Source organism: Rhinatrema bivittatum, chromosome 2 (genome assembly GCF_901001135.1).
Source record: "Rhinatrema bivittatum chromosome 2, aRhiBiv1.1, whole genome shotgun sequence".
Classification (NCBI taxonomy): domain Eukaryota; kingdom Metazoa; phylum Chordata; class Amphibia; order Gymnophiona; family Rhinatrematidae; genus Rhinatrema; species Rhinatrema bivittatum.
The window spans coordinates 492402025-492418253 of NC_042616.1; the positions used below are offsets into that span (position 1 = coordinate 492402025).

General features: G+C 49.3%; 1 protein-coding gene across 2 annotated transcripts in view; it reads right to left on the minus strand.

Moving 5' to 3' along the window:
* F13A1 (coagulation factor XIII A chain) overlaps window positions 1-15693 on the minus strand; it is a 274594-nt gene extending 258901 nt beyond the window's left edge. Inside the window, exons 1-2 of one of the 2 annotated variants that reach the window (XM_029590598.1) lie at window positions 15558-15693; window positions 14699-14882 (exon numbers count right to left, since the gene is read on the minus strand). In XM_029590598.1, coding sequence (XP_029446458.1) covers window positions 14699-14861 — 163 coding nt within the window. In that variant the 5' untranslated portion in view covers window positions 14862-14882; window positions 15558-15693. The remainder of the gene's footprint in view (window positions 1-14698; window positions 14883-15557) is intronic. The other variant, XM_029590599.1, reaches the window with a different exon arrangement.
* Window positions 15694-16229: the final 536 nt, after the last annotated feature.

Genomic DNA, 16229 nt, shown 5'->3' on the forward strand with positions numbered 1-16229 from the left:
GCTCGGAATGGTCGGAGGACCGTTCACCTACCAACATCATCTTGTTGTTGGTGCTGGGAGCTTGCAGGCCTGGCAGAGGGTAAGACCGTGTCTCTGCCATCCTGGGACACATTGCCAACCCACGGTTCGGTCCTGGATCCTTCTGGGGTCGGGCTGAGGCCCAAGGGCACACTGAAACACCCGCTACATAACAGAAAACAAAGAAATGCAAGCAGAAAAGGAAACCAATATGATTCTCCAAAGAGGTAGCTCAAAAACAAAAGCAAAAAGAACAGCATTCAAAAAGTACAAAGAAACTGAAAAGGAGGAACAAAGAGAAGGATATCTAATGAAACTGAAAGAGACAAGGAAAAAAATCAGGATAACAAAAGCTCAAGTGGAAGCAAGGATGTCTAATCAGGCAAAGCAAGGCAACAAAACATTTTTCATGTGCATGCAGCAAGTTACTATAAACCAGGTTCCTGCCCCCACAAGCTTATCATGTATTCGAGTCTTACAATGTGGACTGAGCTGTATATGGATCTGAGTGATGTGTTTTGGAACTGTCAAAAAGGGGTTATAAAAATACATCAAAAAATGCCTGTGTGCTCTCCTGAGAATAACAAATGTTCTGCAAGACCCAGCATCCAGCACTCACAGTGTTAATAAGTTGGGATAAGGGTTGTACTACATAGCCAGCAGTGACGGAAGCCAAAGGAATGCTGAGAGACCATTTAAAGTAGAAAAGACACAATTTAGCTGGCTCTATCTATGTGTGCAGGGCAGGGATGGCCAGGAACTGGAGCCAGGAGCCAGGAAGAGAGGAGTACATCTGGTAGTCCTACAATCAGTTCTTCTCCTGAAGAACTAATTATCGAGAGGAAGAGCAGAAATCTATGCTCTGAGGAAAAAGAGAGACAGATAGCTGTTCTTGCTTCATAGGTGAGTTACATGTAAAATCTCAAGAAGGGACAGAGGAGTCAAGAGCTGAGAGACTGAGAGACTTCCTTTCCAGAGATATCCAGGCTCAGGAGCACATGGATGGATCACCCTCCTAATAGACTGGATTGGCCACTGTTGGAAACAGGATGCTGGGCTTGATGGACCCTTGGTCTGACCCAGTATGGCATTTTCTTATGTTCTTATGTTCTTAGACTGAGTTAAGTAATCTAAACTTTGTACAGACAGTAACATAGCAGAGGATGGAGAAAAAATTTATTTCCTTGCCTTTTGTCCCTAAATTCAGTATGTCAACTTAATTGCTTCAAGTTTTCAGCCAAAGCCAAGCATAAACTCTTACTGGGAAAGAAAAACTGGTGGACCATGGTTTCTCTGTAAGAGGCTGAAACCAGGCCCGCTTTCTGTTTAGTAGCAAGTAAACCATTTGGGGAAGCTCCCCAGGAGAGAGAGACCTTTCACACACTGCTCATTTATTTGTTTTGTCATCAAGCCAGCTCCACCATCAAGAGGGACTTTTTCATTTTCCTGATTGTTTTTTTTTCACACAATTTTGTGTTTAGGACAGGGTGCACCCTTTACAAACTGGTGATATTGGGGTGGATCTCCACCCCCACCCCCCCCCCCCCTTTTGAGGACTCAGGGGTAAAGGCAATTTTTGAAAGCTGTGTACTTTACTGCCTTTCCCCAGTACTTTTCTCTATTAGCATTCCCTGTCTTTTTAACTATCCATAAGAGTATGTTGGTTGCCCTGGTTAACAGGCTATACCCAATGTTATTTTGCATTGCGATATATAAAATAAAAAAAACTGCAAGTTTATATTATACTTCACTACTGTACTTTTCCCATTTAATGTTCCGATTGCATTTACTGCCTACTTACACAATACTAGTAAAAGGGTTAATTACTTTTTAATTCTGGTGTGATAATTTTATCTGGTCTGTGGTGCCACAAGTGAGAGGTTGTTTGGGAAGGGCACACCCAGGTTATGAACCCAAAGATAAATCATATTACAAAATATAATTTCTCATGTGGTACTCCCCACCCCAAGCATAGGGGTAATTCATAGTCTGGACCAAGAATGGGGCCACATATGTAACAAAGTTTAAAAAATAATAATAATTTATTTGCCTGGGCCCCTGAAGAATGGCCCTGAGAGAAAGAGAGAAGCAAAGCTGCACTAGCTCTAACTGGTTCTTGGTGAAGCCTCACCTGTTCAGTTCTGGAGACTGTATCTCAAAAAGAATAGAGACAGGATAGAAACAGTCCAGAGGAAGACAACCAAAGTGGTGTGGTGTCTGTTTCAGAAAAACTATGAGGAGAGGATAAAGGATTCTGGAGAACTGGAGGTGCAGGGTATATATGATACAGTCCTTCAGATACCTGATAGGTTTTAATGATATACAAACTTCCACCCTTTTCCATAGGAAAGGAAATGCTAGAATTACGGGTCACAATAAGAAACTCCAAGGGGGAGGCAGGACTCAGAACCAATATTAGGAAGTATTTCTTCATGGAGAGGGTGGTGGATGCCTGAAATTCCCTCCCAGAAGATGTAGTGAAGACAAGAACAGTAAATGAATTAAAACAGGCATGGGATAAACACTGTGGATCCCTAAAGGCTTGAGGTTGGAAATGAAGAAAGGAGCTGGTATAACATTTCTGCAAGGGGGAACCTGTACAGAGTGGTAGTTACTACCCTTAAAAGAACACATGGAGGTAACCTGCACAGAATGGCATCTACTACCCTTAACAAATCATATGGGGGTAATGTGCAAGGAGCAACAGTTACCACCATAAGCAAATTGCTAGGCAGATTGGATGAACTATTTGTTCTTTATCTGTCATTACTACTATGTATCTATGGGCCTGATTCATCAAGGTATTTTCCCAAAGGCACAGAATGGGAGAAAAGCCTTAGTAAATTAGGCAGTTAGTTTTGCTGACCTGTAGACCCTCTTAGGAAGGATCTGCCAACAAAAAAGAAAGGGGAGAAAAGTAAACAAGCAATTGAGCTGAGCAGTGTTCATGTTTATTGCTTCTGCATGTGTAAAAGGAATAATTTGGAGCCAGATTACAGAGAGATTTGGAAAGGTCCAAAAGCTGAAGCTAGTGAGTGGGAGAGGTTATTCTTTTTGGCCCTGTGACAGTTCAAAAGCTGTAACTTTCCTATTCTGCCCTGGTGGTGGTGGGCGGGGGGTGTTTACATATAATTGGCATCATGAACAGGATTCAACTACAATACTTAGATTTGAATTAGAACCAAAAGTGTTGTTGCAGAGAACTTTGAGTGTGTTTTCAATAAGACTCAGTAACTACATCTAATCAGACTCCAAGTACTTTTGAGAAGATGAAAGAACCAAGGGCTTTTGAGAAGCTGGAACTACAAGAAAAGATGAAAGCTATGTAAACCAAGATAAGAGAACAATTGTGTGACCTGGACAGATGAAGGACAAATAAGAATTTGCTTGCTGTAATAATGCAAAGGGAAAAGAAAATGTCATAATTTTCTGGACTTCTTAAGAAGACAGAAGATCTTCCAGTGACAGAGTGGATAAGTCAGACCTGAACAGCATTGAAGATATTGTGTGTCACAGAGGAGGACCAAATGGAGATAGTGAAGGATTATTTAAAGAAAGAGATTAAGAAGATTATGAAAAACATGGCTCCAAGAACTGTGACCTCTGTGAAGACAATCTTCGATTTGCTGCTAAAAGAGTATGGGGGCAAGGTTCCTATAAACCTCAGAATTTAAGAATTTAATGAGAAGATACAGCTGGAAAAGGAGACCATATGAACATTTGCTTATCAGTTAGAGAAAAGTTATCAAGAATACTCAGCCGAGATGCCTCACAGGAGGGTGATGCAGAAATTATGGTGGAAGAACAATTTGTCCTAGTCTTGAGAGATAGCACACACAGTAGAGAAATGAGAAGGAGAGTGGATGAAAATCTTCAGATGAGTTTTTCAGAAATCATGAAAGTAGTGATTATTGGGCTGAAGAAGAGCAAGTACCAAATAGAATGGCAGAAATGGGACCTTCCAGAATCCTACAGAGAAATAGATCTGAAGCAGCAGTGCATACAACATTAACTGAATCCGAATCTACTATTTTATCCACAGTGTTGAAAGAGTTATGTGCAACTCTGGAGAAAATTGATCAAAGACAGGCAGAAATATATCAAGCCTTCCAAAACAATAGATCAGCTGAATGGAATTAGAGGTATAGAACTCTACAGATAGCTTCAGACCACAGACCTCATTGTGGAGATGTCCACTCTCACTGCTAGCCACTACTACAGAGTCAGAATAGTCACTGCTAGAGAGAGAGAGAGAGAGAGAGAGAGAGAGAGAGAGAGAGAGAGAGTGTTACGGCTGTGGCTGCTGTGCTACCGCCTCACCACCAGGGGTCCCTCTAGTGCTGACTTTCCTGACAGGCCCAGTCCATCTCCTATGTCCACTCTATGCTCTGGGTGTGCCCTCTTAACCCTGCCCTGACAGTTGCCTCGGTGCTTCGGCATCGAGCTCACCTGGGCTCCCTGCTCTAGCCTGCCTTGCGCGGCCTTCGGGCCTATCCTTGCCTTGCCTTGCCTTGCGTGGCCTTCGGGCCTATCCTTGCCTTGCCTTGCCTTGCGCGGCCTTCGGGCCTATCCTTGCCTTGCCTTGCCTTGCGTGGCCTTCGGGCCTATCCTTGCCTTGCCTTGCCTTGCGTGGCCTTCGGGCCTATCCTTGCCTTGCCTTGCCTTGCGTGGCCTTCGGGCCTATCCTATCCTTGCCTTGCCTTGCGTGGCCTTCGGGCCTATCCTTGCCTTGCCTTGCCTTGCGCGGCCTTCGGGCCTATCCTTGCCTTGCCTTGCCTTGCGCGGCCTTCGGGCCTATCCTTGCCTTGTCTTGCCTTGCGCGGCCTACGGGCCTTCCATGTGTGTGTGTGTGGCCTACGGGCCTTCTGACCTGCCTTGCCCCGCTATTGGTGTGTGGCCTACGGGCCTTCCATGTGTGTGTGTGTGGCCTACGGGCCTTCTGACCTGCCTTGCCCCGCTATTGGTGTGTGGCCTACGGGCCTTCCGTGTGTGTGTGTGTGGCCTACGGGCCTTCTGACCTGCCTTGCCCCGCTATTGGTGTGTGGCCTACGGGCCTTCCGTGTGTGTGTGTGTGGCCTACGGGCCTTCTGACCTGCCTTGCCCCGCTATTGGTGTGTGGCCTACGGGCCTTCCGTGTGTGTGTGTGTGGCCTACGGGCCTTCTGACCTGCCTTGCCCCGCTATTGGTGTGTGGCCTACGGGCCTTCCGTGTGTGTGTGTGTGTGGCCTACGGGCCCTCTGACCTGCCCTGCCCTGCTTACTGTGCCCTGACCCAGCCTGGACCCAGACACTGCTGACTGCCGCCTGCCCTGACCCAGCCTGTACTTAGACACTGCCACTTGCCGCCTGCCCTGACCCAGCCTGAACCCAGACCTGATTCTTGCTGCCTGCCCTGACCCAGCCTGGTACCTGACTCTGTTCGAGCTTCCTGTCTCTCTCCACCTGGAGCCACCCTGCTGGGTGGTGTGCACGACTCCTGTCCGGAGCCCAAGCGTAACAGTATGCCGAAGCCATCACATTTTCCAGGGGAAGAGATAAGTCTGTGTCCTGCCGGTGAGTCAACTTTTCACTAATTCAAGATGCCTCCTTCTTTAAAGTTTTATACCTGCAGTTCCTGTCAAACTTTGAATTATCCTAGCTATCAGAACTGTCTAGCCTGTGAACTTGTTGGTCAGGAACACTGGTCATGCAATAACTGCAACAAGAAAAATGTCTCTGTCTATCAGGAGTGTTTGAACTGTCTGGCTCCTAAACCAGGGTGGTGGAAATGCTCCTGTCTCCCGTGTTTGTTACCTCCAGGCAAACCCTGCCCCTGTTGTTCTGCTCTAGGACCAGCTGTGCAATTAGAAAAGGCTATCAGCTCTCCTAACCAGTATTCTGTTTCTGGCTCAACTAAAACAAACATTTTTGCTGGCAGTTTGAGGGTAGAAAAACCCAGGACTTACCTGGCCAAGAAGGCTTCTGTGAGACCAGTGCTAGAGCCTCGGGAACAGGTTTCTCTACAACGGAGAGAGCTGATTAGCTCTAGCAGGGCTCAGCTTCCCACAGCTGCCAAGTGGACACTAACGAGCACCTTCCCTAGACGTCCTAGAACTGCCTGTGCCTTCTCTAAACTGCTCCTCCAGAAACAAAATCAGGAGCATCAGACTTTGGCTCGAGGTATCAAGCCCACGGCAGTACAATCTGTGTCTTCCATGCACACTACCTTTAACCATGCTACTCTGCCATCTGAACCTGCTGCACTACCCCGAGAAGAGCCTGAGTCTGCTGAACCGGCCCTGCTGCCGTCCTCGGAGGGGTCCGCACCAGCCCTGCTGACAGACTTTCTAACTCTGCCATCTGAGCCTGCCAAACCGGCCCTGCTGCCGTCTTCAGAGGGGTCCGAACCTGCTACAACGCCCTTGGAGGGGTCTGAACCGGCCCTGCTGCCGTCCCTGGAGGGGTCCATACCGGTCCTGCTGACGCCCCCGGAGGGGTCCGAACCAATCCTACTGACAGACTTCCTGAGTCAGCCATCGGAGTCTGCTGAACTGGTCCTGCTGCCACCCCGGGAGGGGTCCATACCGGTCCTGCTGCCACCCCTGGAGGGGTCCATACCGGTCCTGCTGACGCCCCGAGAGGGGTCCGAGCCTGCTACAATGCCCCGAGAGGGGTCCGAGCCTGCTTCATCGCCCCGAGAGGGGTCCGAGCCTGCTACAACGCCCCGAGAGGGGTCCGAGCCTGCTACAATGCCCCGAGAGGGGTCCGAGCCTGCTTCATCGCCTCGAGAGGGGTTCGAGCCTGCTTCATCGCCCCGAGAGGGGTCCGAGCCTGCTACAACGCCCCGAGAGGGGTCCGAGCCTGCTACAATGCCCCGAGAGGGGTCCGAGCCTGCTTCATCGCCCCGAGAGGGGTCCGAGCCTGCTACAACGCCCCGAGAGGGGTCCGAGCCTGCTACAATGCCCGAGAGGGGTCCGAGCCTGCTTCATCGCCCCGAGAGGGGTTCGAGCCTGCTTCATCGCCCCGAGAGGGGTCCGAGCCTGCTACAATGCCCCGAGAGGGGTCCGAGCCTGCTTCATCGCCCCGAGAGGGGTTCGAGCCTGCTTCATCGCCCCGAGAGGGGTCCGAGCCTGCTACAATGCCCCGAGAGGGGTCCGAGCCTGCTTCATCGCCCCGAGAGGGGTCCGAGCCTGCTTCATCGCCCCGAGAGGGGTCCGAGCCTGCTACACCGCCCCGAGAGGGGTCCGAGCCTGCTACAATTGCCCGAGTAGGATCCGAGCCTGCTGTACTGGCCCAGCTGCCGCCCCTGGAGGGGCCTGTACCGGTCTTAATGCCGACCTTGGAAGGGTCCGGACCGGTCCTACTATCGCCTCAAGAAGGGTTACGGACTATTTCTCTGCCCCAGGTGGGGTTTGTGTTCCCCTTGTCACCCCAGGAGGGGTTATGGAGATCTGCACCGCCTCTGCTACCCCAGGAGGGGTCTCACCCTGCCGCCTTGTCCCAGGAGGGGTTATGGACTGCCTTTTTGCCTCGGAATGGAGTTGAACCTGCCGCATCACCCCCGGAGTGGTCTCCCGTTATTCTTGACTACCTCCTGCACAGATGGGATCCAGGAGGAGGGGGAGGCCTTGAGGGGGGGGTACTGTTACGGCTGTGGCTGCTGTGGCTACCGCCTCACCACCAGGGGTCCCTCTAGTGCTGACTTTCCTGACAGGCCCAGTCCATCTCCTATGTCCACTCTATGCTCTGGGTGTGCCCTCTTAACCCTGCCTGACAGTTGCCTCGGTGCTTCGGCATCGAGCTCACCTGGGCTCCCTGCTCTAGCCTGCCTTGCGCGGCCTTCGGGCCTATCCTTGCCTTGCCTTGCCTTGCGTGGCCTTCGGGCCTATCCTTGCCTTGCCTTGCCTTGCGCGGCCTTCGGGCCTATCCTTGCCTTGCCTTGCCTTGCGTGGCCTTCGGGCCTATCCTTGCCTTGCCTTGCCTTGCGTGGCCTTCGGGCCTATCCTTGCCTTGCCTTGCCTTGCGTGGCCTTCGGGCCTATCCTATCCTTGCCTTGCCTTGCGTGGCCTTCGGGCCTATCCTTGCCTTGCCTTGCCTTGCGCGGCCTTCGGGCCTATCCTTGCCTTGCCTTGCCTTGCGCGGCCTTCGGGCCTATCCTTGCCTTGTCTTGCCTTGCGCGGCCTACGGGCCTTCCATGTGTGTGTGTGTGGCCTACGGGCCTTCTGACCTGCCTTGCCCCGCTATTGGTGTGTGGCCTACGGGCCTTCCATGTGTGTGTGTGTGGCCTACGGGCCTTCTGACCTGCCTTGCCCCGCTATTGGTGTGTGGCCTACGGGCCTTCCGTGTGTGTGTGTGTGGCCTACGGGCCTTCTGACCTGCCTTGCCCCGCTATTGGTGTGTGGCCTACGGGCCTTCCGTGTGTGTGTGTGTGGCCTACGGGCCTTCTGACCTGCCTTGCCCCGCTATTGGTGTGTGGCCTACGGGCCTTCCGTGTGTGTGTGTGTGGCCTACGGGCCTTCTGACCTGCCTTGCCCCGCTATTGGTGTGTGGCCTACGGGCCTTCCGTGTGTGTGTGTGTGTGGCCTACGGGCCCTCTGACCTGCCCTGCCCTGCTTACTGTGCCCTGACCCAGCCTGGACCCAGACACTGCTGACTGCCGCCTGCCCTGACCCAGCCTGTACTTAGACACTGCCACTTGCCGCCTGCCCTGACCCAGCCTGAACCCAGACCTGATTCTTGCTGCCTGCCCTGACCCAGCCTGGTACCTGACTCTGTTCGAGCTTCCTGTCTCTCTCCACCTGGAGCCACCCTGCTGGGTGGTGTGCACGACTCCTGTCCGGAGCCCAAGCGTAACAGAGAGAGAGAGAGAGACTAGCTGTAATGCATGCACCATAGATAGGTATTTATATCTCTATGGGAGGCCCACCTAGTAACTCGAAGTGAGGTTTAGGAATTAGTGTAGGGGGTTAGGGGCCCTTTGACATTGAAAGTGAGATGTACAAACAGAACAGTGCTCTCTTGTGAAGGTTTGATGACTTTTGGAGTGAGGAAACTCACTCAAAGATGAGATTTGTGCAATGTTCTCTCCACCTAGCTTGATGGACTCTCTACCTGGCTAACATCAAGCTAGTGATTGTATGTAGGAAATACCACAATTCTGGCACTTATCTCAAAGTGTGAAAACGTTATTGCAATTTGAGCTAACCTAGCTCCTCACATAGGTATTAGTGCAAATTGTGATAAACTGCCTATTACCATAAAGCATGCCCCTTTTTCTATCACATGTGATATTTAGTGCAGTTTGATAAGTCCAGGCCTAAATTTGGCAGCTGAGAATTGCCCTTTTCTGCAAATGAAAGCGCCTGCAAGGTGGGTACTTTTACCTATGCGACAAAGGGGCGGAGGGAGGGAAGGGCTGGTAAATAACGCACAGGAAGTGAATTTGGAAATCTCCATGCCTGCATTTTATATGCTGCCGACTTTGCACCTGTTGTAAAGCGATTGGAAACTTTGCAGGGACAGAATCACACGCGGTCCCTGCCGGTCTCTAGATTTTCAAAGGGAAGCGCTCTGTTGAGTTTCCCTTTGAAAATGTGCTGACCCTCAGGTACAAAATACCTGCCAGCTTGTAAGCAACCAGGGTCTTTGAAAGTTGCCTTCCCAGTGACCAGGGTATCTTCACCACTGCGAAGTGTATATTGTTCAAACAGCGTGCGTTTGGGGGGAACAACTGGCAGGAAAGATCATTTTTCTACCAAAAAAGTGCAGCGTAACAAATATTGTCAGTGAACTCGAACACAAATGAAAAGAAATGACAATGATGAAAGGCACAAGCTGGCTCCCATCGCTGGTGCCACAATGGAGAATATTACAGGGCTAGGCTGGAATGTCTGCATTTCCTGATCAGAAGCAAACAACCAGCTGCTCAGGGCTTTCTTTGATGTGAAATGCAGAATTTCACTGGTAAACAACAAAAGTAGAAGCAGACATTAGGAACATTTGCTGCATTAGTAGAGCAAATCAATCATGCTCAGATGTTTCAGAAGGAAAATGTTTAACGTTTTGAAAAAACATTAATGGCAGAAGCTTAATAGCTTTCATGAAAAGCCCTCCTATCCCCCCTTCCAATTTGAATCGGAAAAAAAAAAAACACAACAAGCTCATGATAGGGCTAGAGAATACACTTTGAAGAAGAATTCAGCATTATTTGTATTCATTCCTTCAAGGCTTTCAAACTCGTATTGATAGAATCGATGAACAAAATGAGCATAACAAACTAACGGCCATATTTGTAAGAAGAGTCCTGTACCCCCATGGTAACTTTCTAAATAATAAAGGTACCGGATCACGTCAAGCGGCAGGCTCCATTTTCCCATCTTTTCCAACAGGGGAAAAGGAAGCAAATTCGCAACGGTTCCTGGTTGGTGACCTGACATGACCTGACAGAAAATCACCACTGTTGTACCCTGGGAGTCTGGGGGAGAAGACTCATGAAGGTATGGGTTTGCAAGGAAAAGAAAGAGGAAACTATTATTAATTTGATCCACTGAATAAAATGCCCTTGTGTCCTGGACATGAGAAAAGATATGAACATGAACAACATGCCTCATGAATGACAGAGGCACGGCCCGCAGATCCCCAGATATAATTCTACAGATCGAGTTCCTGTAAGTGCCACTGCATCAAAACCTTTGTATTCATTGGACAACCCCCTTATACATGCATCCAAAAGCAAATAATCGGATCCATGCAATCCATGTTTTCAAACGGCTGTAACTGCAGCACATGTATTTTTCTCAGATTATATTTGCTGCAGTCAGTATTGACCCTGGAGGCAGCACTCAGTTGCAACTGACATAAAGGGATCTTGCAAATCCATACCCAGAAAACAGAGCGGAAATGGGTGCACCGTGAAAACTTTCATTTTGCATGCTAACAAAACAGTAATGTTAAAATCCCCAGACAGTAAAGGAGATAGAATATCTCATTCATGTAACATGGCGGGGGGAGGGGGAGGGGAGGGAGTCCCAGTCAGCACACAGCAGTGTCCCCCTACAGGTGGGATTCAGGGTGCATGCACCCTCCATTCTGAAAAGAAGCAGTGCAGTCTCCGGTTCCCTCTCTTCCCTGACCCCCATCCCAAGGACTGTTGTTGAGAGAGGTTCTAGGACTTCCTACAAGTGTCTTGGTGGCCTCATAACCAGCTGGGATTTCAGGATAAGCCTCAATGAATCTGCATGAGAGAAATTTGCCTAAACTTGGGTCACCAGTGTATGCATCTATGTGTTTATTTATATGCAGATGTATCTCATGCACACTCATTGTGGCTCTCCTGAAAAAAAAAAAAACCCGGCTCTGACCGTGTGTTTGGGAAGTCCTGTTTTAGAGGGAGAAACTGATAGGCAGCTATTGAAGGAAACTCATGCCATCACAGCCCTTGCCGGAGCTGGTTCTGATTCAATTAGAAGCTAAAATGATCAGCAGCAGGACACTGCTGGACCTAAAACTAAGCAAAATCAGACATCAGGACAACAGTAGCCCATAAAGTCTAAGATTTTACTTGCCATCATTTTTTGGATTTAGTTTCTGGGCATAGCTCTGCAAAGTCCCCTTAGATCATCTGTAACAGAGTGCTGTCTTTTTTTCTTTCTTTCTTTTTGTGGTGTGGCAAGTTCCTCTTGCTCTTTTGGGCTTGAGGTTCATTCGGAATTGGCCATGTGCCTTCATTTCCAGCTATCAGGGGTTTGTTTTTTTTTCCCCTCGTTTTTAATGCTATTCAGTGTAACCCAGCCATTGCGGCACCATTTCTCAGCCAAGGGCCACAGACTGCCGGTCCCACGGACCTTGCCGTACCTGCATCCTGAGTTCAGCCAGGCGAGGGTAGCTCTGGACACTGCCTCTCCCAGCGTCTGCCTGCCCAGCCAGACCAAGGAGCAGAATTTAAGTTGGAAGATCAAACCCTGGTCTCCTGTCAGGCAGCCTGCAACCCTGCCACTGAGCACTGGGCCAGCGCATGAGTATGTTTTCTAAGCATTTGCTTTATGAATTGTAGGTAGATCAGCAGTACTGCAGGGGTACGCCAGCAATTTGCAAGAGCTGTGAGCAGAGGCCTGGTAATCTCTGCCCTGCTGACATAAGAGAGGGGGCTGGCAGCACTAACCCATGCATCTGTGCCCTGAAGTCTGCAAGAAATAGGACTGCGCCAGTGGGAACGGACATTAAAAGAGTAAAGGGAAGAGAAAAGGAGGACAATGAGTAGGGGAGAAGAGGAGAGGAAAAGGAGTGAGAGATAAAAGGATTAGGAAGGAAGGAGATTGAGGGAAAGATAAAGCTGGAGAAGAAGGGAGAGAGAGAAAGAAAGAAAAGGTTAGAAAATAAAAAAAAGGCAGGCAAAGAGAGGAAAGAGGAGAGGGTGAGGGAAAGAAGCAAGAGTTAAGAAAGAGACAGGAAAGAGTACAACCAGGACAGAAAAGAAGTGTTTGAAGAGGAAAAAGAACCAAACGACAACAAAGGAAACATGAAGAGGAGAGAAAGTCAGACACAGAGGGGTTCAAAAAGCAGTGTCTCTGTGTGTGTGTGTGTGTGTGTGTGTGTGTGTTGGGGGGGGTGTTTAATCATTTTCCATTTTAAATTGATTATGGAGTCTTGACTCATGGCTGCACAGAACTATTCAACTTGGAAAGTTTGATGGGAACCAGTCCCTGCCTGGTAGCCTCAGCTGTGCCCTGCTTTTCTCCAGAGCCTGTCCTCTTTTTCGCAGCTCACGCTGCTGCTATTTATCAGCCTGTCAGCACGGTGCAGGTCTAGAAGCCCTGTAGAAGTGATAAGCACTGCAGTAGTAGTTAGCACCGTGTTATCTGCACTGTGCTTTTTCTTTTTGCAATTACTGATGTTAAAACAATCTGTCTCCATTATGTTTTATATTTTAATGTACAATACAGCGTTGCACAATCATAAAGTTACAACAGCAAAAAGGACATGAAGTGACAGAAGTCACTATTCAAAAAGGATTTGTTGGGCTCAAGTCCCAAACCGAGCCAAACAAACCCGCGGTTCTAATCCATCCCTCCCACTGACCGATCAGGTTTAGCTGGATAAGTCATTGACAGGATAAAACAAGGAGGCGGGGCTGGGAGTGATCTGCTTGACCTGACATTCAGCAGCATCCAGCTAAGTTTGTCGGAACAGTCCTAAAGCTATCCGGCCTCGCAGAGCCGGATAACCTGCCATTTAACCAGCTGTATTCACAACAGAACCAGTTAAACGGTTGCACAATAAAACAAACAAAAACCTTCAGGACCTCAGGCCCCATCCCTTAGCCACCCCCCCGGGTCCAACCCATGAAACACCTTAAAATAAGGTGCATGCAGATCGCCCAACCTCCCTCACCCCCACCACCCGAGCCACCGCATTTTTTAAACAGCAGTGGGGGCACTAGGGCCCCAAGGTCTTCACTGATATTTTCTTAAAACTCACAGGCCTGTCCTGACCTCCACCCTGCCCTCCTTGCTGGTCTCCCTCCTCACCCCAAGAGCGTGGTAGGGTCCTATTCACCCCCGACTGTCAGAGCAACTCTGGAAGTGGTCAGGGAAGGGTGAGACACTACTGCGCTTCCTGATGGGGGTTTCAGGGTCTGGAGAGCTCCATGGGAGGCGGGGTATAGGGTCTCAGATGGGTGCTGGGTGGGAGTGGAAGAGGCTCATGATTTGCAAGAAGATATCAGTGAAGGGGGGGCCCCTATTGCCCGCTGCTTTTTTTAAAAAAAATTGGGGGGGGGGATCAAACACTATGCCTGCACATTTTAAAGTGTTTTCTGGGGTGGGGGGCTGTGGGCCTGAAGGTCCACAAATTTATTTTTTAAGTTTTATTTTGAATATAGCTCGTCAGGTTCCGAGCTATGCAACCACATGAGGCCCAGTAACTTTCAAACCAAACAAGGTTGTATTCGGACATAACTGGTTAGATTTGAACGTTATCCAGCAAGTATATTCACTGGGGCATTCATCCCGCTGAATATCTGGGGCACGTTGTCCTGCCAACGTTGGCTGGAAGACGTACCCACTCTCCAGCTTTCCGAGCGTTGCCTTCAGAATGGACAAGGGATAAAGGAGGGGCAATTTTCAAATTGTCCACTTCGGGACGAGGAGTGCGCCGACTTTATGCCCCACCGGATTTGCACCAATTTTAAAAGGGAGAGCACGCGCGTGCGCACTCTCGCTTCGAGACCTGCTGCATGTGATCCCTCGCGCCCACTTTTCATGAGGGGAGAATTAAGCTGGGAGACGTCCTTGCAAGATCTTTAAATGACGTCTATGCACGCACTGTTCAGCACCAGCCCCGCCCTTCCCCCCCTCCCGACCTAATCTCACCCTGGGTTTGCCTCCTCTCACTCCAGCAAAAAGTGGGAACAAAGCGCAGAATTTTAGCCGCACTGAGGGAAGAGTGATTTTCAGACAGCAGGGTGACCTGGGTAAAATGCTTTTTTTCCCTTCCCTTGATTATTTATTTTTAAATTGCTTTGAAAATTGCCCACTAAGCGAATAGCTGGACAGAGCAGAAACGATCCGGCTCATGCTATTCGCATGCTAGCACATAATAATTTCTTTTTGTGTTAGTGACTTGGTCCTACAGTGCAGCGTCTCAAAGAGCTGAGTGCATCCCTCCAAGTTTAACTCCTGGCAGCAGGTTGAAGCTGCTTGTACCTTTCATGCTCTGGCCCCTGGGGATTAAGCCGAAAAGCTCCATTTCTGGCACCTCATCTTCGTCCGCGTTCGACACGTTGGGCGGGAGGGAGCTGCGCCCCACGTCGGCAGCAGGCGGCTTTTTCTCCTCCTTCTCAGAACGGGTGGGTCTTGCTCCAGACATTGCGAGAATTCTATCGGCTATCTGGAAGAGAAGGAGACCAAGACACAAATCTGGGGGGAAAAAAGGCGGCAGGGAGAGGAGAGGAAAGAAGCAGTACAGTGATATCAAAGCAGACAATTTTCTTATTCCACATGAGACAAGAGCGAGAGGCAGGACACAAGCAGCAGCGTAAGGATGCAATGTACAATTCTCTGAGGTTTGCCGAGATATTCTGTATTTTGTCAGACAAGACATAGGAATAAAGGGGAAATGGGCTTGCTAGAATTCAAAATATTTGAGAGACTGTGTGGCCCGGGGAATAGATTAGCAGTGCTGCAAATCCCAGATCTCAAAGCTGATGCCAGCCCAGTACCCTGACCTAAAGCCAGTCCCTCATGCTCTTGTAGTGCCAGAGAAAAGGGGGTGAGGTGCGGGTGGGGGGAACAGTTGCTATTCCCAGAAGCTTCGTTGCTTTCTTAGACAGAGAATCCAGTTAGTGTTAGCAGTTAAGCTAAGCATCCAAGCCTCCTCTCTGCAAGCAGGGGAGCAGGAGAAGAGAAGTCAAAGTTTTGCACAACTACACTTTTTTTTCAGCAGGCTACAAGAGAGAAATGTTTTCATGCGATTCAGAAAACTGCAATATTCGCTTTGGAATTCCTATTCAGTCAGGATTCTGGAATGAAATCAAGCCCTCTCAGGGAAGCTTTGCAATGGTACCTTGCTTGCCTAGTTGCTCTTGCTTTTCTCCTCTTGCTCGGTGGACCTGCTCAAGTGAAAGGAAGTTTGGAAGGAAGCTGAGGGCTCTTCTCCGCAGACTATAGATACTTCTGTTCCCTCCACCACCATCGCCCCCCCTCCCGCCAGATGAGGAAGGGCTGGGACTGCTCTCCTTCTCTGTCACTCCCACTTCTAGATTTATAACCGATTGCAGCTGGCACAGGCTTGAAGAAATTAGTGTGAAAGAGGAAACCCCTGGCTTTCAGCAGAGCCGCACTTTCACTTTATGGTTAAGGTGGTATAACCCCATCTTACTGTACTCTGTGGAAGTGGATACTGTGGTACGGCAAACCTCATCTGCAGGCCTAGGTCCTAACAATGGGGCCGATGCAGTAAAAAGTGCGGAAAGCGGGCGCTGAGAAGTCAGCACCTGCTTTCTTAACGTGCTGTACCCAAATTAGGGGGTTGCACTAGTTTATCGGTGTCCGTTTTCATTACTGGCAGAGGGCCGGTTATGAAACCCAATGCTGAGTTTACCTGCGTTGGTCTTCATAGCTCAGCGGTCTGCCGAAGTATTTTTTTTTTAAGTAAAAAAAAAAAAAAGAAGTACAGAAAAGTAGTTTTTTCTGCTTTTCTGTACTTCTTTTACATGTGGAGTGAATGAGTAATAGC